Genomic DNA, 27,902 nt, shown 5'->3' on the forward strand with positions numbered 1-27,902 from the left:
AATTTTCAGTTGTTTTCTGTCATGTCCAACACTTTTTTATTATTGCAGATTTTTATTCTTTTCATAAGATATTTTTATGATTATCATCAAAACCCACAAAAATTTCAGTATACAAAGAAAACCCCTCCAAAATTGTCTGAACTCACAAACTATTGTTATTGACCTTTGCCCATCAAAAGATATCATGCAATAAATAGCATGTAGAAATTATAGTATGTTCCTGTTTTAAATGGAATAGCATACTTTGTTCAGAGTTGAAAATTGTCATTAATTCCATTTTCACAAGAATGATTTATCAATTGTTTCTATTTTTATTTATTATTATTTTTGCTAAGGCAATTGGGGTTAAGTGTCTTACCCAGGGTTACACAAGTAGGAAGTGTTAAGTGTCTGAGGTCAAATTTGAATTCAGGTCCTCCTGACTTCAGGGTTGGTGCTCCATTCACTGCACCAACTAGTTGCCCCCCTATCAATTGTTTCTATCGAGAGAGGGGAGCAGAAACATCCATAATTCTAAATGAACTGTCATAGAATCATTCCTGGCTTTTTGTTTTGGATTTTTTCCCCCACCGTTTCTGGATGATGATGTTTGAATAAAATAGTGAAGCTCCACCTGACAGAATGAACTGGTAAATGCTCTACTTTCTTCATCTTGCCCTCTTATTTGCTTTTTCCCTACCCCTCTTAGGGCAGAAAAATCAAGTGGCCGCAAACCTGGTTCAAGATTTACTCTTTTTTTTTTTCCTCACTTTTTTTAAAAATTAATTTTATAATTATAATTTTTTTTGACAGTACATATGCATGGGTAATTTTTTTTTTTTTAACAACATTATCCCTTGTTTTCACTTTTCCAAATTTTCCTCTTCCTCCCTTTACTCCCTCCCCTAGATGACAGGCAATCCCATACATGTTAAATGTGTTACAGTATATCCTAGATACAATATATGTGTGTAAAACTAAATTTCTTGTTGCACGGTGAGAATTGGATTCCGAAGGTATAAATAACCTGGGTAGAAAGACAATAGTGCAAACATTTTATACTCGTTTCCCAGTGTTCCTTTTCTGGGTGTAACTGATTCTGTCCATTATTGATCAACTGGAACTGAATTAGATCTTCTTTATGTTGAAGATGTCCACTTCCATCAGAATGTGTCTTCATACAGTATCGTTGTTGAAATGTATAGTGATCTCCTGGTTCTGTTCATTTCACTCAGCATCAGTTGATGTAAGTCTCTACAAGCCTCTCTGTATTCTTTCTGCTGGTCATTTCTTACAGAACAATAATATTCCATAACCTTCATATACCATAATTTACCCAACCATTCTCCAATTGATGGACATCCATTCATCTTTCAGCTTCTAGCCACTATGAAAAGGGCTGCCACAAACATTTTGGCACATACAGCTCCCTTTCCCTTCCTTAGTATTTCCTTGAGATATAAGCCCAGGAGTAGCACTGCTGGGTCAAAGGGCATGCACAGTTTGATAACTTTTTGGGTATAATTCCAGATTGCTCTCCAGAATGGCTGGATTCTTTCACAACTCCGCCAACAATGCATCAGTGTCCCAGTTTTCCCACATCCCCTCCAACATTCATCGTTATTTGTTCCTGTCATCTTAGCCAATCTGACAGGTGTGTAGTGGTATCTCAGAGTTGTCTTAATTTATACTTCTCTGATCAGTAGTGATTTGGAACACTCTTTCATATGAGTGGATATAGTTTCAATTTCATTATCTGAGAATTGTCTGTTCATATCTTTTGACCATTTATCCATTGGAAAATGGTTTGATTTCTTATAAATTAGAGTCAGTTCTCTATATATTTTGGAGATGAAGCCTTTATCAAAATCTTTAACTGTAAAAATGTTTTCCCAATTTGTTACTTTCCTTCTAATCTTGTTTGCATTAGTTTTGTTTGTATAAAAACTTTTTAATTTGATGTAATCAAAATCTTCTATTTTGTGATCAATAATGATCTCTAGTTCTCCTCTGGTCATAAATTCCTTCCTCCTCCACAGGTCTGAGAGGTAGATTATTCTCTGTTCCTCTAATCTATTTATGATCTCATTCAAGATTTACTCACTTTCAGTGAAGTTATTAAATGTTTTTATTTTTTCTGAAGGGATTGAAAATGTTAACAAAATAACTGTTTACTTGGGGTAAGCTGTCGATTGTGAGTTGAGATACAAAGCAAATGTAGATTTACTCTTTGAAAGATAAAGCTGCTGCAAATTCAGTGGTAGTTTATCTATGGTTTCTGTAACCCAGGAGAAAGATTGAGATTTAGAAGGAATCAAATTGGCAGTTTGGAGTTGTGGGCTGGGGGCAATTTACTTAACTCAATTGTTGCCTCTAAGTTGTTTTTCTGAAAAATGAAAAAGTAACATTTGCATTAATTATCTCATCAAGTTGCTATGAAGACCAGTGTAATAATAATAGTACATGCAGAGTGCTTTGCAAATCATGAAGAACCATATACATTACATATACATGTAATATTTCTGAACAGTCATTTGGAGTTGACAGATCTATAGCTAGCTTATCTTCGGCTACCTCCAATGAAATCTAAATTTCTTTAGTGTGGTAATTATTTTTTACACTTTTTTTTTTTTTTTTTAAATTTTTATTTTATTTTATAATTATAACATTTTTTGACAGTACATATGCATGGGTAATTTTTTACAACATTATCCCTTGCACTTACTTCTATTCAGATTTTTTCCCTTCCTCCCCCAAACCACTCCCCCAGATGGCAAGCAGTCTTATATATGTTAAATATATTACAGTATAATTTAGATACAATATATGTGTGTAGAACCGAATTTTTTGTTGCACAGGAAGAATTGGATTCAGAAGGTAAAAATAACAGTTTACATTCATTTCCCATTGTTCCTTTTCTGGATGTAGCTGGTTCTTTCCATCATTAATCAATTGGAATTGGATTAGCTCTTCTCTATGTTGAAGAAATCCACTTCCATCAGCATACATCCTCGTACAGTATCATTGTTGAAGTGTATAATGATCTTCTGGTTCTGCTCGTTTCACTCAGCATCAGTTGATGTAAGTCTCTCCAAGCCTCTCTGTATTTCTCCTGTTGGTCATTTCTTATAGAACAATAATATTCCATAACATTCATATACCATAGTTTACCCAACCATTCTCCAATTGATGGACATCCATTCATCTTCCAGCTTCTAGCCACTATGAAAAGGGCTGCCACAAACATTTTGGCACATACAGGACCCTTTCCCTTCTCTAGTAGTTCCTTGGGGTATAAGCCCAGTAGTAGTATGGCTGGGTCAAAGGGTATGCACATTTTGATAACTTTTTGGGCATAATTCCAGATTGCTCTCCAGAATGGTTGGATTCTTTCACAACTCCACCAACAATGCATCAGTGTCCCAGTTTTCCCACAGCCCCTCCAACATTCATCGTTATTTGTTCCTGTCATCTTAGCCAATCTGACAGGTGTGTAATGATACCTCAGAGTTGTCTTAATTTGCATTTCTCTGATCAATAGTGATTTGGAACACTCTTTCATATGAGTGGAAATAGTTTTAATTTCATCATCTGAAAATTGTCTGTTCATATCCTTTGACCATTTATCAATTGGAGAATGGCTTGATTTCTTATAGATTAAAGTCAATTCTCTGTATATTTTGGAGATGAGGCCTTTATCAGAACCTTTAACTGTAAAAATTTTTTCCCAATTTGTTACTTCCCTTCTAATCTTGTTTGCATTAGTTTTGTTTGTGCAGAAACTCTTTAATTTGGTGTAATCAAAATGTTCTATTTTGTGATCAATAATGGTCTCTAGTTCTCCCTTGGACACAAACTCCTTCCTCCTCCACAAGTCTGAGAGGTAAACCATCCCATGTTCCTCCAATTTATTTATGATTTCGTTCTTTATGCCTAAATCTTGGACCCATTTTGATCTAATCTTAGTATGTGGTGTTAAATGTGGGTCCATGCCTAGTTTCTGCCATACTAATTTCCAGTTTTCCCAGCAGTTTTTGTCAAATAATGAATTCTTATCCCAAAATTTGGGATCTTTGGGTTTGTCAAAGATTAGATTGCTATTTTTATTCACTATCTTGTCCTGTGAACCTAACCTATGCCACTGATCAACTAATCTATTTCTTAGCCAATACCAAATGGTTTTGGTGACTGTTGCTTTATAGTATAGCTTTAAATCAGGTACACTTAGACCACCTTCCTCTGACTTTTTTTTCATTAGTTCCCTTGCAATTCTCGACCTTTTATTCTTCCATATGAATTTTGTTGTTATTTTTTCTAGGTCATTAAAATAGTTTCTTGGGAGTCTGATTGGTATAGCACTAAATAAATAGATTAGTTTGGGGAGTATTGTCATCTTTATTATATTCGCTCGGCCTATCCAAGAACATTGAATGTCTTTCCAATTATTTAAATCTGACTTTATTTTTGTGGCAAGTGTTTTGTAATTTTGCTCATATAATTCCTGACTCTCCTTTGGTAGATATATTCCCAAATATTTGATACTATCGACTGTTATTTTGAATGGAATTTCTCTTTGTATCTCTTGCTGTTGGATTGTGTTGGTAATGTATAAAAATCCTGAGGATTTATGTGGATTTATTTTGTATCCTGCGACTTTGCTAAAATTCTGAATTATTTCTAATAGCTTTTTAGCAGAGTCTTTGGGGTTCTCTAAGTATACCATCATGTCATCTGCGAAAAGTGACAATTTGATTTCTTCATTTCCTACTCTAATTCCTTGGATCTCTTTCTCGGCTCTTATTGCCAAGGCTAGAGTTTCTAGTACTATATTGAATAGTAATGGTGATAGTGGGCAACCTTGTTTCACTCCTGATCTAACAGGGAAAGGTTCTAGTTTATCACCATTACATATGATGTTTACTGAAGGTTTTAAATATATGCTCCTTATTATTTTAAGGAATAGTCCATTTATTCCTATACTCTCAAGCGTTTTTAGTAGGAATGGATGTTGGATTTTATCAAATGCCTTTTCTGCATCTATTGAGATGATCATATGGTTTTTATTAATTTGATTATTAATATGGTCAATTATACTAATAGTTTTCCTAATATTAAACCAGCCCTGCATTCCTGGTATAAATCCCACTTGGTCATAGTGTATTATTCTGGGGATGATTTTCTGAAGTCTATTTGCTAATATCTTATTTAAGATTTTAGCATCAATATTCATTAAGGAAATTGGTCTATAGTTTTCTTTCTCAGTTTTCGATCTACCTGGTTTAAGTATCAGTACCATGTCTGTGTCATAGAAGGAATTTGGTAGGACTCCTTCAATCCCTATTTTTTCAAATAGTTTACATAGCATTGGAGTTAGTTGTTCTTTAAATGTTTGGTAGAATTCACCTGTAAATCCATCTGGTCCTGGGGACTTTTTCTTAGGAAGTTGGTTAATAGCTTGGTCTATTTCTTTTTCTGAGATGGGACTATTTAGACTACTTACTTCTTCCTCTGTTAATCCGGGCAAGCTATATTTTTGAAGGTATTCTTCCATTTCATTTAAGTTATCAAATTTATCGGCATAAAGTTGAGCAAAGTAGCTCCTAACTATTGTTCTAATTTCCTCTTCATTAGTGGTGAGTTCACCCTTTTCATTTTCAAGACTATCAATTTGCTTTTTCTCTTTCCTTTTTTTAATCAGGTTTACTAAGGGTTTGTCTATTTTGTTGGTTTTTTCATAAAACCAACTCTTAGTTTTATTAATTAATTCAATAGTTTTTTTACTTTCAATTTTATTAATCTCACCTTTTATTTTTTGAATTTCAAGTTTTGTGTTTGTCTGGGGGTTTTTAATTTGTTCCTTTTCTAGCAATTTTAGTTGTAAACCCAATTCGTTGGCCCTCTCTTTCTCTATTTTATGCAAGTAGGCCTGTAGAGATATAAAACTTCCCCTAATTACTGCTTTGGCTGTATCCCACACATTTTGGTATGATGTCTCATTATTGTCATTTTCTTGGGTGAAGTTATTAATTATGTCTATGATTTGCTGTTTTACCCAATCATTCTTTAGTATAAGATTATTTAGTTTCCAATTATTTTTTGGTCTATTTTCCCCTGTCTTTTTATTAAATGTTATTTTGATTGCATTATGGTCTGAAAAGGATGCATTTACTATTTCTGCCTTACTGCATTTGATTTTGAGGTTTTTATGCCCTAGTATATGATCAATTTTTGTATAGGTTCCATGAACTGCTGAGAAGAAAGTATATTCCTTTCTGTCTCCATTTAGCTTTCGCCAAAGATCTATCATATCAAACTTTTCTAGTATTCTATTTACCTCTTTGACTTCTTTCTTATTTATTTTGTGGTTTGATTTATCTAATTCTGATAGTGCAAGGTTGAGATCTCCCGCTATTATAGTTTTGCTATCTATTTCCTCTTGCAGCTCTCTTAATTTCTCTTTTAAGAATTTAGATGCTGCACCACTTGGTGCATACATGTTTAATATTGATAGGGCTTCACTATTGATGCTTCCCTTTAGCAGGATATAATGCCCTTCCTTATCTCTTTTAATTAGATCAATTTTTGTTTTTGCTTGATCTGAGATGAGGATGGCTACTCCTGCTTTTTTGGTTTTGCCTGAAGCATAATAGATTCTGCTCCACCCTTTTACTTTTAGTTTGAATGTCTCATCCTGTTTCAGGTGTGTTTCCTGTAAACAACATATAGTAGGATTCTGACTTTTAATCCAGTCTGCTAACTGCTTCCTCTTTATGAGGCAGTTTGCCCCATTCACATTTATGGTTAGAAGGACTAATTCTATATTGCTTGCCATCCTATTAACCCCTGCTTATGCTTTTCCCCTTTCCTTCCCTTTTACCCTCCTATCCAGTATTAAACTGGTAAACACCACTTGCTTTTCACAGCCCTCCCTTTTTAGGATCCCTCCCCCACCTTAAAGATCCTCCCCTTATTTTATCCCTTTTCCTCGAAATTACTGTATTCCCTTCCCCTTAGCTTACTCCTTCCCTTTCACTTTTCAATGAAGTGGAAGAAGTTTCACCATAAATCGAATATGTCTATTGATACACGCTATGTTCATCTCCCTCCTTTCTTTCTCTCAGATATAATAGGTTACCTTTGCCTCTTCATGAGATGTAGTACCACCACTTTATACTTTTTTATGATATAATCTCCTTTCCACCTCTAGTTTCTAAGACAAATTGTACATATGTTCTTTACATATTTTTTTGACAGAAGTATAGTTCTCAAGATTCTTTTTACCTTTTTTAGAAGTCTCTTGAGTTCTGTATTTGAAGATTAAACCTTTTATGTAGGTCTGGTTTTTTCATCAAAAATAGATGGAATTCATTTATTTCGTTAAATGTCCATCTTCTTCCCTGGAAAATGATGCTCATTCTTGCTGGGTAAGTCACTCTTGGCTGCATACCAAGTTCCTTAGCCTTTCGGAATATCATGTTCCAGGCCCTGCGTTCTTTTAATGTGGACGCTGCTAGATCCTGTGTTATCCTTATTGTGGATCCTCCATATCTGAATTGTTTTTTTCTAGCAGCTTCCAATATCTTTTCCTTTGTCTGATGGTTCTTGAACTTGGCCACTATATTTCTTGGCGTTTTGATTTTAGGGTCCCTTTCAGTAGGTGATCGATGAATTTTCTCAATGTCTATTTTACCCTCTGTTTCCAAAACGTCTGGGCAGTTCTCTTTTATAATTTCCTCGAAAATGGTGTCCAAGCTCTTTTTTTCCTCCCATTTTTCAGGGAGTCCGATTATTCTCAAATTGTCTCTCCTGGATCTGTTTTCCAGGTCTGTTGTCTTTCTGGTAAGGTACTTGACAGTCTTTTCAATTGTCTCATTTCTCTGGTTTTGCTTGACTCCCTCTTGGTTTCTCCTTGAGTCATTCATTTCTACTTGTTCCAGTCTAATTTTCAATGATGTATTTTCTTCACTCACTTTTTTTATATCTTTTTGTAATTGTCCAATTGAGTTTTTATCTTCTATGGAATTTTTTTCCATTGTATTTTTTAGAGAGCTGATTTCTTTTTCCAGCTCTCTAATCCTGTTTTCCTTGGAGTTGTTTACCTTTTCCAGCTCACTAATCTTGTTTCTCAATGATTTGATTTCTTTATCCACTCTGTCTTTGAATGCATGGGATGACTTCTCCAGGCTCTCTTGCCAAGCTTCCCTTTCCTTTTCCCATTTCTCCTCCAGCTCTCTTGTGAGAGCCTTTTTGATTTCCTCTATGAGGTTCTTTTGTATTGAGGAGCAGCTTATATCCCTCCCAGGGGATACATCTGGGGACAGTCTGTTCCTAGTCTCCTCAGCATTTGAAGTCTGCTCCCTCTCCACACAGAAGCTGTCAATGGTTAGAGCCCTTTTGAATTTTTTGTTCATTTTGTCAGAGTAGGAATCAAAGAAAACAAACTGACAAGAGAAACAATTGGTCTGTTTTGCGGGGGATGGGGCTGGATGGTATTAATGGGCTTCCTCTACAGACTGGGGGTAGGGCAGCAGAGAGCCACTAACAGAACAGCAATGACTGTACTGAGTCTGCGCTCTGAGGCTCCAAGAACGCACCGAGTCAGTCCAGGTGGGGGTTGGGGGTGGCCGGGCTCTGAGAGACGCTGGCTTTCTGGGGTTTTAATCTTCACCTCCAGTGTTTACACCCTCTCCACCGCTCCTGGCTTGCTGCCAAGACGGAGCATCCACACTGGGGCAAAAGCCCTTTCACAGAAACTGCAGAGATCACACCCCTCCCCCTCCGGTCTGAGCTGTGTGAGCTGCCTGTCTTGCTCTGGCTGTCTGCCCTCAGTCTGCGCCCAGTCTGATTGACCCTCCCCCGAACAAACACAGACCTTTTCTGGCGACTTTCAAGGATGTCTTCTCTTGGTGATAATTTGTGGATTTCTTTCTGGGTCAAGCATTAAGTCAGAGGCTTGTCATGAAGTAAGTTCTGAGAGAAAACGAGGAGCTCAAGCAGCTGTCTGCCTCCACGCCGCCATCTTGGCCGGAAGTCACACTTTTTTTGTATACTTTTATAATCAAGCCTTCCTCAAACCCTTTCAATTCTAATACCTTTCCTCTGTTATTTACTTCCTATTTATTCTGTACATAGTGTGCTATGTAAGTACTTGTTTCCTTTGTTGTCTTTCCCATTAGGAGATAAGTTCCTTGAGGGCAGGGACTGGGGCAAAGCTTGGCACATAGTAGGCACGAACTCAATATTGATTGACAACATTATAATCTCATCATTATAGCTTGGAAAGCTTTAAAAAGTTAATTTTCATTTTAATATGACGGACTAAGCATAGTTAAAGATGTATAGTTTATGAAGGAAATAATCTTTTTAAAGTTCCAAAATTTGGCTTTCAGAATATGGCTGTGATGTTAGAAATCATGGGAAAATTTTAAATTGCCTTCCTGGCAGTTACAATTACTAGTCTGTCCTAGGCCCAACAGAGTACCTTTGACCACTGACCTTTGCAGTGTCAACTCTACCCGGCTTGCCTCCTCTGAGGCCTTCAAAGGTCTCTGGCCACGATCTCTTGAGTCTATAGCTTAATAACCAGTAGCACACTTAAGAACAGCCACGTGTAATCTTAAAAGCCTTTATTATACCTACTCACATAATGCCCTGACTTGTTGGTTCCCTAGTGAAGTCAGAAGACCCACGTGTTCACTACCAAAATCCTTACCTCTTTCAGCTATCCATCTCGGCTTAGCCACCCAGGCTAGGGAGCCAGGGTAAAGAGCGCCAGGTTAAAGAGAGCGACTGCTGTCTTATATTAGTTTTATATTAGCATGCATTTAAACTGTTAAAAATGAGGTATAAGGTTAAAAAACTTTAGTTTCACTACTTTATAAGTTTATAAGAATTATATATTATAGTTTGAGAATAATTTGTACCTTTATTCAATTTCACCTCTTGTTTACCTATAGGAGGACAAAGAGGTTTATTTTTAAAAAGCATGTCTAGAATTTGTACCTTAAGGTTTGCTTGTTATATCTGCCTAATATCCTAGACTGTCTATGCAAGAGCTCAGAAATTGACCTTTAGGATCATTTAGTCTGGTCTCTTCTCCCTCACCCCTATGAGTGCTTAAAGAATACAAATCAGTTCTCTTGATCCCTAGTTTCATATCTCTTTGGCAATGCATTCTAATGTTATTCTGGAGGTGTCATTGGTGTCTCTTTGAGTCACTAGAAGTAGGTAGTAATGAATTATTCTTACAATTCTTGGGAAGTTTTAGGTCATGTCTTGGATATGTGTCCTAGGGAGATAAGGGATCTCTTGTTATCATATCAACTGGGTTTGTGGTTCTGTTTTAAATTATGTCCTGGTGTGCTAAATCATATCACTAAATACACTTTCTGATCTCTAGTCCTAGCCAGCTTTTCGTAGTCCTTTCACAGGTGCATCAGCTCTGAAACTGCTTAGAACTCACGATAGCAAAACCACTGGGAAGAACAAGGATCTTTTGGCAGCTGAGTCAGATCATAGCTGGATGATTGGTTTATGGTCCCTGAGACAATACTGGTTTTTCGGTCATTCAAAATGAATTTTGCTTTTGTCTTTTCTTTGTCTATCTCCCTTTCTTGCTTTCAAATGTTTTATGGACACCCTTCTCCTCTGGGAATCTGTTGTTTCCCTCTGCTTCTCCTTTAAGTGTTGAAAGTGAAGTGTTCCCCAAGCCACTCAGTCTTCCTCTTTTCTAAATGTATATTTCCAGTTCTCTTAGGGCTCCAAGCTCTCATTGTCTTTCATTCTTACCTTCCCTTTCCCTTCTCCCCATCTACCAGTAAATTTCACTAGTGGTATTAATTTATTTCCCTAATTCTTAGTAAGAATTAGAATTAGTAAATGTACATGACTGATAGTCCTTTCTTCTTTCCCGGTTCAGGATCATTTGCTTATTAACTCAAATGAGTCTCTAAATTGGTAACATTTCAAACTCTGTCTCCTTTCCTTCACCAATTTTCTATCTACATTTTAAGGCTTTTAGGATTATCTAGATAAATCATCCTGGAGTAAAAAAGCCCTGGTTGACTGGGGAGTTTTTTCCTAAAGGGCACAATAGCTATTTTCTTCCTGGATAACACTCTTCTTCCAGAACACCTCCAGATGTCCTCAGAAATGCATTACTTGATTTGGGCTCTTTTAGCCACTCTTTCTAAGTCCAAACTCCTTTTGCTCTCCCTCATTTGACAATGTGTGCATGAGAAGCAAAGTTCCAAAGGTGGAGTTGACCCAAGGCTGAGGTTTGCCGGGGTGTAATCCAAGATATGATTCAAGAGAAAACAATACAAGCGTTGAATTTGTTTACCAAAGAGTCAGGATGGAAGAAAAAGCAGGGAGAGATACTTGAGAAAGAATTGAGGGGTCAAGGAAATTGATCTCTTAGTGAGGATGAAGAACAGAATTAAATAAGGGAACTCTTGAACATGGAGGGGGTACAGTTATGGGGGATGGCAAAATATAAAGTTTGATCTTTTTGTGTGGCTTTGGTGGGGTAGTGAAATTGTTCATAGAGGGAGAGGAGGTTGAAGAATTGAATGATTAGGGTATTTGAAGGAGAATCAAATATATAGGTTGATGTAGGGCAGGAGTGGGGAGAAAGCCAGGTTTTGAACTCATTGAGGGAGAAAGAGAAGTGACCTGAAATTCTAGATAATAGCTACCCGATTTTTGATTGGGTAGCATGAACCTTAAAGGATAGGGAAATTGGAAGTGGAGACCAAGGACCATTGCAACTGTTCTCTTCCTCAATCAGTGAGTGGACACCAGGGAATGAATGAAGGTCCAATTAATCCTAGAAAGAGTGAGTAGGCAAGCTGTGTCCTTTAAGGGAAAATTTCAGCGATGGTTAAGGAATTTCTTCAACTAACATAGGTTGGTATCTTCTCAGAGCACCGGTAGGTGACAGATTTACTTAGGGCATACAGCCAATGCCTGTCAGAAGTAGAATATGAGCCCAAGTCTTCTGACTTTGAGGCTGGTTCTCTCCACCAGGTAGCACTGCCTCTTAGCAATTAAGTATATCATTAAATGTCAAATAAACTTTGCAAATGTAAAATCTAATCCTATAACCTGATTTCCATGGTTTTTATATGTGACTCATCTGTCTTCTAGAATTATTAGACAGAAATGTTTTTGGATAGCTACACAATGATTTATTTAAATTTTTTTTTTAATTGGAATGAACATCTTGAGAGAATGCTCACTATAAAACTAGAGGAAAAATAAATGGCTAAATAAAAGCTTCACTTATTTATTAATTCATTTATTTGCCATAATATACTTGCTAAGTAGGAAAGAAAAGTATAAAAAAGTTTTTAAAAAAATTTTCTGCAAAGATTAAAACCAGATTCTGGTTACCAGAACATTAGAACATACTGGTTCAGTTCTTTGAAGTTTTGTACATTTGTGGTCTCCATAGTTAGTGACCTCTTTCTTGGATTATTTTAAAAGAGCTTTGAAAAGAGCCAAATATCCTACCCCACCTTTGTGCTAAAATTTCAGCAAAGAATTAATATTTATTCTGTTTTATTATTTGCATTCTTTTAGGGAACAGGAAAAGACATTTAAAAAAGGAAGAAAAAGTTGGAACTGCTATCTTAGTAACAAGCTTATAACAACACAGTTCCATAGGACAATACCACACTATGGAGAATACAGGGCTCCTGTATTGGGATTCTAAGGAGCATACAACTATCTTTGTTCTTGTATGTACTGCAACTGCTTGTACTTGTGTGTACTTGTGTGTAGTGCAACTTGGTGGCTAGTGTAAAATATGGCCTGGGGCACTAGTTCTAATGTGTCCCCTATTTCCCAGCTTAGATTACTAAGAAATACTGTGTCATGTGTGAACATGACCTATATCATCTAGACTCAATATTTTTTAAATGAATCTCCTTTTGTTTCAGAAAATTCAAGGTTAAAAATAAGTTCTCAAGGTATTCAGGGACATAAATGAAAATAACAATATTGAAATGAAAAATTTCAAAATTAAATATATAATATTTTATAACTTGGGATTTAGTTATGTGTTCAGTAGATATTTCAGAATTTTAAATTGACAATTCTAATGACTATGTTATAGCAGTGCTTGAATATTTTGACAATACATTGTTCTAAAAGAGTTATAGATTTAGAAAATTAATAGATTAAGAAAAAAAATTAAAAATAAGTAAATTAAGCCAGCTATATCATACCTATAGTGAATCACAGAAATGCTGGTTTCATCCACACACTAGAAAGGAGGGGAAGATCTAGTTTGGGATTGTGAAGTTTGTTTTTTGTTTTTGTTTTTTTCCTTTGGTAATCATCTGCAAGCTTAATTATAAACCATTGAAATTATAAATTTTATATAGCTGAATCTTGTTGGTACAGTGATTTTCATATGTTCTCTTTAAAACACAGCATGTATATCACACACACACACACACACACACACACACACACACACACCATCAAAACAAATTTTAATACTCTGAAGTTTCAGCCTGGACTCTGAAAGTTTAGTCTTTTTCTAGTCCCGTCCCCCTCCTTGCCCCACTTTTTTTTTTTTTTTTTTGTAGTTATAACTGGCAAATTTCATGACTGTATTTGGAAAATCCAGGGGAAATATTTAGCAATGAATGAACTTGCAGCTATTAAAAAGTTCTACATAAATGCTTCTTCTTCATCAATATATTATTATTAATGTCTAGTTTTATTTCCACTGCTATGCTATATAGGAAAGGGTAAAATGCATAAGTAAAGATGAAACTGATGCTTAAAAACAAAGTGTCACTTTATTAAGGACATTGGACAAAAACAAGTATAAAGAAATCAGGTGTAATCATATAGTAGTGTATGTATATATAGCCATATGCATATGTTTATATACACATAATGCATACTGTGCCAATTGTAATCAGGGACTACATTAAATCTCAATTTGATGACTTAATATTTTTATTTGAAGATTTATTATTGTCCTTTCTCACACCTCTAATGAAAAAGCATGGCCCAACCAATTAAAATGCAGTAGGAAAAGGGTAGTTATTTGCATGTTTGAGAGTATTGCAAGTTTGAGAGAGTGGCAAATAGTTGAGTTGGTTTACTATGTTTATAAAGCTTAAGTATAATCAAAAACCCAAGGTATTGAAATGTTTAAAACTCATACTTGTTCTCAGTCCACTGATTGCTCTGTTCCCATAGCTGTGAACAAAAGTTTTTCTTGATTTATGATTCAGCAAAGTTGTTCAAAGATTGCTTGTCTAAAATTACTGAGTTATTAATTTTTTCACATCCAGGAAATGAAAAAATTGTACAAAAGGTGCTTGAGGAAATATTTTGTGCAGCTTAATTCCCAGGGGAATAGGTCCCTCAGGCAAAGAAAATGTCAGTCTTTCTTATTTAAGGAAAAAAAGTCAGCTTTTAAAATCATACTTGTTATTGCCCTATCACTCTCTTGCAAATCTACAAGTTCTTTGTGGGAATTACCAAAGATTGCTTTGGAGTACTGTTTCTCAAACTATGTCCTATGGAACTCAGACTTCTTTCAATAAATAATCCAAAGTAATTGATGAAGGAAAAAAGTTATTAAAAGAGAAATACAAACAGCAAATATGGTCACTTTTCCTGTCTATGTAAAGTTACATACAGTGCTCCTCTTAAGAAACACTTGACAGACCAATATTCTCTCCTTCCATTCCCATCTCCCAAACGAACTGTCATGTTGCAGCCAAACCATCTTACGTAGTATTTTCTTGGCATCTCATTGCAATTCCCACTGTCATGCCTTTGAATATGCTGTTACCTAGACTGAGAATACTCTCCTCTCTAAACTGCACTGCTTGAACTCTATACCTCCTTTAAAGTTTCAGTTTTTATTACCTTCTTGTAAAGAGCTTTCCTCATTTATTACATATACACAATGAGATTTTCTCATTTATTACATATCCCCCTCCCAAATTATTTTGCATTTATATATGAAGCATATATAGCATTGATATATATATATATATATGAAATATACATATATAGTTATATCTATAGCTTTGAGATTATATATGAAATATATGTCAATAGTATTGAGATATATAATTTTTATTTATATGTATGTATATGTAGATTTAGATATATAGTATATAGTCGATACTCACCAAAAGTAATGTGTTATAAAAGAATGAGTGCAGAACCTAATTGGTGACTGATTTCCTCATAAATGAAAAGCCTTCCAGTTGCTCCTATTTGTGGATTACATTGTGGTGATTGCATCATGTGCTGCCTGCAACCTTGAATGTCCCCTTGGATGATATCCATAACTATTCATAAAAGTTTGACCCATATACAGACAGGAAAAACCTTGTGAATGAGAAATGGCAGTTGTACAGATTATGACATGCAGTCCAATGGGCAGCCTATAGAACTCATCTGAGTATCATTTGCTCAGCCACTACAAGTAAAGAATGATGGGGGCCAGAATTAAATACAAGGAGCAGAATGGGCTACACTGCCTTTGGAAAATAGCAGAGTTCATTAAATGACCCTAACCTTCCCTCTGAAATAAAGACCCCTAAAAAAATGCAAATATTCTACTACTACTGCTGCTGTTGCTTTATATTTGTGAGTCATGGAATACTACTAAAAGTTGGTATTACTACTAAAGTGATGGAGAAGCACCTGACAGGTGCTCTAGCATATCAAAAGTTGAAAAGGAAATTATGCTAATTATTTAGCAAGAATGAGGGATAACCAATGGAAACCCCACCTGCTCTACTGGTATACTTTGATTTCAGGAGCAAGTGGGGGGGCCTTTCCTTGGAAACTGGGGAGACCTCCTGTAGTGAACATGAATGAAAACATGGGCAGGAATAATTGGTCAACCACATCAATGAGATTTCCTTTCCATATACATACTTACTTAAGTCTGCTATTATTTTTTCCCCAGTAAAGTGTATGTTTCTTGAGGGCAAGAAATGAGGAAGCTAGAGATAGTTATAAGGAGACTTTAACTCTTGAAGAATGTTATAGATGTTGGTTCATTTTTGTAATGTTTGTTGATCAGCTCAAGAATGTTTATATGTGATGGGTTTATTCCACTGCTGGGTTTATTCCAAAGCAATTCCAGTAACTGCAAGTAAAACATCTTTACATTTGTTTCCATAGCTTGATTTGGTTTTTTTAAATGGGCTTCCAGGAGATGAGAAACTTGGTGGATTTCATGGATGACCTGTTTGGGCAGAGATAAAAACAGTAATGACAAGATCATCCTCAGTGCTACGTTCTTAGTGTGTCTAAGGGTGGTGGATCCAAATGAATTAATTCATATTTGCCAGAGTGTCCTAGAGGTTATATAGTAGTACTTGGTTTGAGAGCCTTGAACCAGAATCCTCTTATTTCTTTACCCACCCGTCCAAGTTAAACAGAGCCATTTCTATTTCATCTATTGGAATCCATTCAGCATATAGAGATTTGTGGTACAAAAAGACTTGACACATTTATTTCATGTTGTGTAAGTGGGGATAAACCTCAGCTTCCATTCTAGGATACTTATACTTTTCCCCCCTGAGTTTCTACATCATTTCTTATAGAAGAGATAATTTTCTTTTTTAGAAAAAAAATACCATTAAAAACATATATCATGAAACATTCACGGACATATTACTTAAGTTTGTACATTGGTTGGAAAACTCTCTAGGGATTGTCCTCCAATAGAACAACTTAAACTCATGTTATTTTTGCAGTGAATGATCTGTTGGGAAAATACTTGAAAATTTCAGGATCTCAAACTTTGGGGTAGGAGTTCCCCAAAAGTAATTTCATTGGTAACAAAAATAACAGTTGTCCCCAAAGAAAAAAGACTCATTGCTATAGCAACTAATGAGGGTTGCATCATCCTAGGACAGATTTTTTAAAGCCTGAATTTCAACATGGGTAAACGCCCCTGTCTTTCTTTATTCAGTAGCTTAGCAACCTGTGGTATCCTATTTGCCTCCACCCCCAGTCTCCTCTTCTCTCAGAAAAGTGACCTATATAGATAGCTTTTTGGTACATAGCACAAAGGTACAGAGTATTTTTTAGTTTCACTGATGGCTTGTCTCTCAGGCCATTCATATACCTATAGGCTGTCCTGGGAGAGATGGAACTGATTGACCTATAGGATGGCTTGGTCCCAGTGATTCTTTGAGATTATGCCAAGCTGCAGAGAATGTTGGCTTTAGTTTTCTTTATTGGGGAGTAGAGGCGTCTGTGGAGGTATTTCATTTGTTATTTGTAGCCCTGAATTGGGACCATAGCAATAGGGTAAAACAGAATTGGCCCTACTCCAAGCTCAGACTTCAGGCTGGACTAATTCTGTAAGGTAACTTACTAGCCAATCAAGAATAAATTCAGTTCAGAAATCATTTGTTGGACACTTATTCTTTATTCTGGTTACCAAGAAAAATAACCTGCTTGCCTTCAAGGAAATTGAGCATGCAAATAAGTATGTGTGGAAAAAAAATGTGCTGGGGCAAAAAAGAATGACAGATAATGTATTTTTGAGAAAATGCTACATTTTAGGGTAAGGATTTAATTTTCCCAGAAGAGGCTAGGAGAGAAGGATTTTATATGCTTGAAGTAGCGCTTGGCCATATCTGACCAGGCTCATATGTCCCATCATTCTTTTCAGGTTAACATTTATCAAACATCTGTTTATGTGCTATATTATCCTAGGTGTCCAAAATACAAAAACAAAAATGCAACCATCTTTGCCCTCGTGGATTTTACTTTCTATTTATTAGAAGACACGTCATTGTCCATAAATAAATGAGGAAGATTGAAGCTAGAGACATCACTAAAAGCTGAGGGATGAAAGGAAGGCTCCAAGAATAGTCTTTCATAGAAAATAAGGATTTTCAAAATTTTCTTCCTAGAGAAGGAATTACACATGTACATGCTCAGAGAACAGGAGTTGAAGATGCTAGTTTGGGGAATAACTGCAATTTGACTGGAACAGAGAGTTTATGAAAGGTGGCTCCCAGATTTGGGAGAGCTTTAACTGCCAAACTGAGTGGGTATTTTATTCTTTAAGGGAAGCCATTCAAGAATTTTGAGCAAGGGAATGATATCAAACCTGTTTTGATAACTTTGTGGAGAGTAGATTGAGAAGGAGAAAAACTGGAAACCAGGAGAATAGCTAGATGATGTGTTTGTTGTAGTAGTCCAGGTAAGAGAGGATGGGCTCTGGAGTTAGAAGGTAACTGAGTGGAGAGAAAATGCATCTGGCAGCAGTTTTGTGTTGCCCAATGGAGTTTGTGCTGTGTATGGTACACTCAGGAAAAGATAAATGGAAGAGACTTGGTTAGAAGAGATTTGGATAAATAGTTTTGCTTAGATATAGATAGAGATCTGGGAATTTCCAGCACAGAGATGTTCCTTGAATATACGTGAATGCATAGAATCTTCAAGAGGGTTGGGTTTTTTTGTTTTGTTTTGTTTTGTTTTTTGTTTTTTGTTTTGTTTTGTTTTTTGGGTTTGTTTCTTTTTTTTTTTTTTTTTTCTTTTTTTTTTTTTTTACTAGGCACTTGGGGTTAAGTGCTCAGGGTCATATGGCTAGTAAATATTAAGTGTTTGAGGTTGAATTTGAATTCAGGTCCTTCTGATTCTAGGCTGGTGTTTTATCCACAGTAGTTCAAGAGAGATTTTGCAGAAGGTAACAGAAGTACATTTGGGATAGGATAAGAGGACAGGATATGGATGGTGATGAAGCAGAGAATTCTTTGATGGAGCAGAGAGGAGCTGTCAACTCAAAAAAGGTCAAAAAGCATGAGGTTGGTATAAAAACAAAATGTCAGTAAAATTTCTTAACAAATAAAACAAGGGACAGTCTAATTTGTGTGATATGTGGGCACACCATGTCAAGTGTTTATTACAACCTCAGGGATGGGATAGTGAGAGAATATGAGCTATAATAAGTGAGTTTCACAGCTCTTTGGGCCCTGCTTATTCTTCTATAAAATGAGAAAAATGAGTTAGATAATTGTTCAGCTCCCTTCCACCTTCAGGATTTTAGGATTCTATGGAATCATGATGGCAGAGATTAAAATCACCACAAGGAATAGAGTTAGCATTAGAGCTAGTGTTAAGAAAAATAAGGAGGAGGAAATGTTTTTCCTTATGCCTTAGTCCATGTTAAAGACATTTCCTGAAACTGCCGTCATATCCAATCCCAATCCTTGTAAGACATCATTGGTTTGAAATACAAGCTTGCTTATACATTTCATATGAATATTAAATTAAAATTAAATGGGTCATCAAATCAGATGTAGAAAGGAAACTTAGAATTAATTTTGATGCCCTGATTTTTTTACAGTTGAGGAAACTGAGACTCAAGAAGTTTAACTGATTTGTCTGAGGTCATATAACTAGTTACTGGCAGAGTTAAGACTTGTGCTTAGGTTTCTTAGCTTCCAGTCCAGTGGCAGTTCTAGTAAAGCAAACTGAGACTCAGAACACTTTTCTAGTCTTGGTTTTTTGTTTGTTTTTTCCATGCAAAAGTACTGTATCAAGTTGTGAACATAGAATTAATTCCCTTGCTTTATAGTCATAGGTGATTGCAGAGGAGGACAGTTAATTACACTGTGTATGCCATAAGGAAAGACTCTCCTTCTTATCATTAGTTTGTTTTAAAATATTTTAATTTTAAAGGAATAAAAGGCTTGAGTTTTGCACCCATTTTTGGTTTTGTTTTGTTTTGTTTTTTTCTTTTCTTACTGACATGTTCAGTTGAATACACTAGGAAATTTCTGGGAATTACTGGTATGAAAAATAGTAATAATCCTAAAGGGGTTAGCACAATTTCAGGTCTGCCCTAAAGATGGGAAGAAAGAAACTGAAAACCTGTTTGCCCAAACAGTGATTTGAGTGTATTATATGCCACTACGTTACATAGGATGACTGGATGAATTAATGGTGTCCTTGAAGAGCCCTGCCCTTAGACAGAGAGAATAGGGAAACAGGAAGGGGGTGGAGTGTCTGATAGAGTGATCCTGAAGGACTGTTTTAGCTAAGCTTGCAGAGGACCAACCTACATTGGCTATTGATCGGTAGTCTCATTTAGGTAGGGCTGAGTCAGACTCTGAGATCTCCAGTTTTTAGACTTGATTCACTACTTTCTTAGTCTTATGTTTAGTGCAGTGACCTCTACTGGCTAAAATTTGGTCATCTGTCACAGTGACACTATTTGATTATTAAAAAGCTTAGTGATAAGAGAATTAATTAATATTGAGGTATGGGATGAGGAGTGGAGGGTGGAGTCCAAACCCAAATTTCTCTTGGAAAATATTCTGAATGAATGGCATTTAAATTTAGATTTTTTTTGGAAAAATCTTGTTAGCCAAACAATGTTTGATTGTAGATTTGAAACTACTCACCATCTACCTTCCTTACCTGACTTTTTCTTTAAGACATGTTATTGATGGTTTTTTGTTTATATATCATTATTGTCTCTGTACATTCTCTGTGCCCTTCTCTCACACCCCAACTCTTTGCTCTCTTATGACAAAGAAAACCAATTTGGAAAAAATAATGGCTGTAGTGATTGGGTCTGACTGTATATGCCACATTGCCATTTTAAGGCCACCTAAGGTCACTTGGACACCTTTCTCTCCTATCCTCTTCCTTTCCTCTCTAATTTTCTAATTACTCAAGGGTTCACCACAGCTTCTTTTTAAAAATCTTTTCATTTATAATAAAATCTCTTTATAAGCTTCTTGACAATGAAGACAGACTAAGTACAATTTTATCTTAATTTTTTTCCCCTCAGTCATTTGGGGTTAAGTGACTTGCTCAGGGTCACTCAGCGAGGAAGTGTCTGAGATCATATTTGAACTCAGGTCTTTCTGCCTTCAGGGCTGGTGCTCTATCTACTACACCACCTGGCTGCCTCTTTATCTTAAATTTAAAAGCCTATATACTGCTTTTAAAATGGTAGTCTGATATATTTGGAATATTAAAAAAGGAATATTATAACTGATTTTTATCTTAGTAGACATTTGATCTAGACATTTTAGAGATTTAAATCTAAAATTTCAGTAAGAGTATGCTTTAGTATTTAGAAAAGTTACAATTTTTAAAATCTTATAGAATTGGAGAGTGTTAGAACTGGAAGAGACCATCTTATCCTTACCAAAAGATAAGAACATTTAGTAAGAGAATTTACAAAAAGTCATTTTATTGTTTGAATATATGCTCTCTCAGGTCACTGATTTCAGCTTTTAGATGACCAAAAGCAAAGGTTTAGGTTTTTGAACTTTTATAAACTAAAGTAAGGTGCTATCTGTATATAGTGGCAATGATAGTTATCTCAATTTTGAAAAAGTTCTTAAATATATTTTTCAAAAATTTTAATAATACAGTATGGAAAGCATTTTACATAAATGTAACTTATAATAAATAGTACTCAGAGGTACTGGGTTCAGAACTTGCCTTCCTGTGAAATCCTGGCCAAGTCACATTTATTGTTTTCTGTCTATAAAATGTGGAGTCTGAACTAATTGACCTCTGAGGTCCATCTCTTCTAGCTTCAGATTTGTTTGTTATCCTCTAATTCTGTGATCATAGGAACAGATGCCTCCAGGCCACAGAGCTTCTTTTTCTCTGATTTCTAACGTGGTCTCAGAAAGCATTCTCTCTGGTGAGGTGCTCTTCATACTTCCTTCTCAGTAGTTCATGAACTTCTCTGCCCACTCTCTAACCCATTTTTCCTGACTCCTTGTATTTTATGCACATGGCTTTCATGTGTGCTGTCTTATTTCAGTGGGATGCTAGAGAATCACTGTTTACCATATGGATTCCATTATACCTATTGGCATAATGTGACTGCAGCCACAAAAGCAAAACCTTGCCATGTAGAGGGTGTGTGTTGTGTGTACACTATTTGCCCCAAATTACACAAGAGGTTTGACTCTAGGATGGTCACCAGTTCTAAAATTCATTCTTATTTAATGTCAATGTCCTTTTCTAGAACAGTTCGGGTATGGCTGAAGAGAGACAATGGACAGTACTGGCCAAGCATTTACCATGCAATGCCTTGTAAGTATCTTTAATTTTCTCATTTCTAAGAATGTCACAGCCATTTTCTTCTGCTTTCCTCTTGGACAAGGAAGAATGGGTAATGGGAGTAATTATCATGTAAAAGTACAATATTGGATAGTTTGAGGTTTTGAAACACTCAGTATGTAAAGTACATAAATCATGATTTTAGGTTTGACTACCCAAAAGCTTCTGACTAATGTAAATGGAAGGATAGCTGTGAAATATAGTCTCTGATTACAGTAGGCCTTTCCACCTTTGCTTAACTTTATATTAATTGCTTCTCTTCACTGTTCAGAAACTTGTCCCACCATTACACTTATGAGAGAAAATTTTCCTTAGATTATTATTACATCAGTCAACCAAAGACAAAACATGTAACCTTTAGCTTTTATTTCTATACAAGATTTTGTCACGACTGAAAAGTGACAATTTTAGAGCCTGTCTTGTTCCCCTAAAAGAGAAATTTATCCAGGAAATATTTTCTTGCTTTGAAAAATTGTTGTTTTCCATAGTCCCCACAGTGAAACAAAATTGGCATAATGGAAAAGGTACTGGATCCAGAGTCAGGAAAACCTGAGTTCAAATGCAGCCTAGGACATTTATTTAGCTGTGTAACCCTTGGGCAAGTGACTAGACCTCTGCCTCAGTTTCCTTATATGTAAAATGGGGACAATAGCATCTATGTCCCAGGGTTAGTGTGAGGACTAAATGAAATAGGTATTAATTGTAAAATGCAATGGACATAGTAAGTAATAAATATTAGCTATTATTATCATTAGTGGTAATGGTATGCTGTAGTTTTAACAGTGTGAAATCTTTTACAAAATGCAATCAAAATCAAATCTGTTCTGAACCTTGAATTTCTGGGGCTTATGGTTCTGGCAAAGAAAGAAAAAGTAATTTTTAAAAATAATGGTTGTAATTTTTATTATTTATGAATATATTAAAAAAAGATATGTTTTAATGAGGTATGTCAGCAAAGTACTTTGAAAGCATTCTGTTTTTAAAATTCCTTATTAAACACTTAGGAAGTTTCTTGGTTTTAAAAAATATTGCTAATTATATAAAAGAAATGAAGCCTGGCAGACCTCTTCACCCTTATCAAAAATAGGCCTTTTTAAAAAAATTAGTCAGGGAGCAGCTAGGTGGCGCAGTGGATAGAGCACCAGCCCTGAATTCAGGAGGACCCGAGTTCAAATCTGGTCTCAGACACTTAACACTTCCTAGCTGTATGACTCTGGGCAAGTCACTTAACCCCAGCGGGCGGGGGGGGGGGGGGGGGGGGGAGAGGGCGGAATTAGGCCTCTTTTCTAAATTAAAAGAGTAGTTCTATTCTTTGATTATTTTTCATGCATTAATATGAATGAGGATAAAGGTGAAAGAATGAGGATAGGGGTGAGGAAGGGTTCCTTAAAAAAGAAAAACTAAAGCATTTGGGTGAATTGCAAGCCCAATGTGAGTTGTACAAAGTTAATGGGAGCTTTACCTGTGTTCTGCCTAGAATGAAGGATGTGGCAGTCCTTCTGTATTCTGTCCTGGTGAGAGCATATTGGGAGGGTTCTGTCCAAGTCTGGTTGATACCTCTAAGAAGAGTCATTGAACTGAGGAGGTCAATTCTCTCCTTCAGCTTTCCCATTTGTGGACATCTTTATCCATAGGGGACCATGGTATATAGGGCCTTTATTTGGGAAGACAGCCTGCTGTACAAGAAAAAACCCTGAACCAAGAAGTTTTTAAAATCTTGTGATCAAGATCTCATTGAGCTGGGCACCCTTTAAAGATTCTGTGACTATGTTTCTCTCTTTCTCATATACCCACACCCCTTCCCCCACACACCCCTGTTACCACTTCAGTGTACATTATATAACATTGAAAACCCAACATCTCTATTCTGATTTACATCAGTTAGAAATTGGACCATTAATCGCAGAAGGATATAAGTATGGCTTAACTTGAAAGAGTGGGAAATGTCTTACTGTCACAAAAGAAAAGAGAATGTTTCCTGCCAGGTAGTCAGTCAGAAACTATCCTCTGATTTTCAGAAATAGGGAGAAGTTTGTTATTTTATGACTCTACTATAATTAACTTTGTAACCCTTCCATATAAAACATATTCTAAGTATTATCATTGACTTTTTGGAGCACTCACTCCTTTCCTGTCATTATAGTATCTGGTTAGTATAAAAAAGTAACAGACTTGGTCACATATAAATATAAAGAGTCAGTCTATAGTGAGGTGATATTCTTAAATACAAATGAAATCAAGAAAGATATTTTCCATACATATTTACAAACTAGCTTATTTTGTGTATTTTTTGGTTCTTTAAAATGTCTTTTAGATTTTATGTTTGTCATCACTCAAGTAGGAGAGTAGATATTTTATGGGATTTGAAAATTTGAAAGAGCAGGAGAGGGGAAGGAGGAGCAGAGAAAGAAAAGGCAGAGGTATGAGTTTCTGGGGTTTAGGATCACAGAAGAGATTCATAAATAAGAATAAGCTAAAGTGGTAGGAAGAAAGAGAGACAGAGAGAGAGGGAGAGGGAGGGAGGGAGGAGAGAGAGGGGAGAGAGAGAGAAGGAAGGATGGGAGAGAGGGCAAAGAGAGAACAGACAGATGGTGATCAAAAGGCAAACTCTCCTTGAAGTTCTCAATCTACATCTTTTGGTTATCATCTGCTCTTTTGCATTTGGAAAAGAAAGGAACTTGACATGGCTCTGTCATCTTCCCTTTGGTCTTAAGCTGATAGTGACTTCAGTATTAAAGAATCCTGGTGCCAGGGGAAAGTTCTAGTCCTATCTTTTCCCAACTCTGATTTTAAGGAAAGTTCAGTGTTTTCCCAAGTATTTGTGAAGGCAGAGTGGCAAAATGAGTAGAGACTTGACCTCAGAATTAGGCATATCTGCCTCTCATGTATCTTGGTGGTATGACTCTGGGCAAGTCATTTAACTTTACCTAAACAAAGACCATACATTGCACAATAGTTACAGATCATCTTTGGTGGAGGTAGTTGCCTCTCCAGGAGGTTAGTGATTTTTGAGGACAAGAATTATCTTGCATCTTTTTACATAGTAAGTGCTTAATAAATGCTTAATGACTTACTAATTATTAACTGGCTGCTAGGACATAAGCATTTTTTGAGCACCCATTATGTGCCAGTGCATTACAAGTATTTCCTTATTTGATCCTCAAAGTGACCCTACCTTGATTGGTAGTAGTACTAGTTCTCTTTTACATTTGAGGAAACTGAGATCGATAGAGGTTAAATTTCTGGCTCAGAGTCACAGACCCAACAAGGGCCTGAGAGTGGATTTGAATTCAGGTCTTCCTGGTCCATGCCCTTGAATCCATTGAACTATTTGGCTGTTTTTTCTCTAAAACTCTGCCCCTCCCCCAAACAGATTAGACCAGAATTGGAGATGATTTCGTCTGCGCTTTCATTCCTTCTCACCCAGGAGAGTATATGGAACTGAGAACTGGACCGGGACCTGCCTAAAGACACTTAGGCAGCTTTGAGGTGGATTGCCTATGGAAGCACTGGTTTCAGGCTTTCTACAAACTTGTTTGTAGCTGACCACTGAGCCAAAACACATGGAAAGTGTGGTTTTCCTTATTGCTGACATGGGTGACTGATACTGTGTTTGCAGTTTAGGCAAACAAGGTGATCCATCCCCAACATCTGTGGAGAAACGTGTTATTGGCAGGGAGGACTCAGAACTTCTTACTAATACTTTGACCAAAAGGAAAAACCCCCTGTAACCTCAAATACCTGCTGCTCTCCAGGATCAGGCTTAAGTTTGAAATTTCACCCTTCTTTTTCTTTGTCCACCTCTATGCATGGTAGTCACTAAGAGGTTTAAGAAAGCATCATGTAAACGAGGGAGGGGGTGAAATGGTTAGAAAATCATAGGGTCTATTTAGTTCTGGGCCTTTCATTTGGAACTTAATTGTAGAACTTGCTTTGTATCCTATGTGCTTATGTATGTTTCTGCACAGCACTAGACCCTATCAGATGATACAAAGACATTGTCAGAAGCAGGCACAAACGGGGCCTTTGCCCATATTTTAAATACACCCACACATAACTACAACTATGGGTCTTTTTCCTCTTTTCTAATTGCTTTTCAGGGAAGAAAGAGAAGATAAAGGTGAGGACTAAGTGTGGGACATCATTGATATAATAAAATTTATCAAGAAATATATATTCTATATAGAAGATTAGAAGATGCAAGGAGATTTGGAGAAGAGAGTCCTTAGGCCTGAGAATTCAGAAACTAGAATTACTGATTTTCACTTTGGCTGCTGACTTGATGGAGAAGCCACTTAATTTCTCTGTCTTGTTTCTAATATGTAAAATGGCCTGAATTTTGTGAAAATATTATAGGAATACAACTTCATCAAACTTTAGGGCTCAGTATCCTCAATATATTACTTGAATAGAGTGAAGTACTTCATTTCTTAACACATAATAGTGCATGTCATTATTATTACTGACACTGGCACAGAATTATTATACATAATTGTTGCATTTGTTTCATTCAGGGCTTTGGGCAGTTACCTCCTCACAATGGGCATATCACTATATTACTCCAATTGAGGATGTTGAAGATTAGAATGATTACTTTTGACAACATGATAATAACAATACTTGCCTCCCAAGATTATTGTGAAGATTAAATGAGATAATTAATATTTGTAAAGTGCTTAGCACTTTCCCTAGCATACAGTAGGTTCTATATAAGTGCCAGCTATTTTAATAATAATAATGGTTAAAGCTGTTTCTTACTAACTGTAAAGTTCTTGTCATCATCCATAGAACAACATACACTGAGTAACACTGTTTCTTGGTTCTATGTGTAGCACAACTCCATTTTATGCCCTTAGGACCTTGACCAACACCACCATGATTCTTGGCCTGTATTGCTTCTCTCAGCCACCTTACCTCTTTGAAAGTTTTTTCAGATAATTGAGGCAAAGAAGGTTGGTTCAATGAAGTGAAATTCATGTACATCAGTAGTATCTTGTCTAGTGGAAATCCCAGACTTTTGGCTGTCATGTTGTTGGCATGTAATCTAGCTCTTGAGTCATTACACAGAGCTTTTCCTCTTTTATGTTTCACCATGGTTTTGGTGTTAATGAGACCTTCAGAGCAGAGCATCTGTTTCTGCAGTAGTCTTCCAGGATGGTCATGAATGTTGAATTTTTACTTGTTTAGTTCTGCTACCCTTCTTTGGCAAGCTAACCAGGCACTGGTCAGAAAATGTTAGCTGATTGTCAATCAAACCTTTGCCCCATATAAGGTCTTTGAACTTCTCAGTTATAACATATAACATAAGTTAAGAAGTCTTTTATATATGTATATGTTGCCAATCTTGCTGTCATCCAAACTCTTTTTTGGTTACTGCATCTTGTTTCTGGTGGCTGTCATTCTCTTAATCAAAGACTGTTCCTGTATCTTTCAAAATGGCATCCGTAATTCTGATAGAAGGCTTTCTTATACTCGAACAGCCAATAGTGGTGCATGGTGAGTGTTAAGACAACTTTGAATTTCTTGCCTTATTGTTTTTGTACCTCTTTTGTCATTTACACTCAAATAAGATCATTCAGTGACTTAGCAGCATAGTTTCTCATAGATTTGTGTTAATAACCACAAATCCTAAAATAGTTATACCATAGGGCTTCAAGCTGTTTGTGTTTGTGTGTACTTTCTCATAAGCACTGTATCTCATAGGTGAAGCTGCCTACCAAAAAATGTAGCCTTCTTAAGGCAAATGCTCCCACTCTACTTAGAGAAGGTGACTTTTTAATTATTCAAGGAAGTCATAGGGGGTTTGGGGCCATTGC

At 36.2% G+C, this 27,902-nt stretch overlaps 1 protein-coding gene across 2 annotated transcripts in view; it reads left to right on the plus strand.

Annotated features, from left to right (window-relative positions):
* Window positions 1-27,902, plus strand: part of WDFY2 (WD repeat and FYVE domain containing 2) — a 146,746-nt gene that overhangs the window by 51,057 nt on the left and 67,787 nt on the right. For both annotated transcript variants that reach the window (XM_074304789.1, XM_074304788.1), the window contains exon 2: window positions 21,992-22,059. In XM_074304789.1, the coding sequence (XP_074160890.1) occupies window positions 21,992-22,059 (68 nt within the window). The remainder of the gene's footprint in view (window positions 1-21,991; window positions 22,060-27,902) is intronic.

Source organism: Sminthopsis crassicaudata, chromosome 3 (assembly GCF_048593235.1).
Source record: "Sminthopsis crassicaudata isolate SCR6 chromosome 3, ASM4859323v1, whole genome shotgun sequence".
Taxonomy (NCBI): domain Eukaryota; kingdom Metazoa; phylum Chordata; class Mammalia; order Dasyuromorphia; family Dasyuridae; genus Sminthopsis; species Sminthopsis crassicaudata.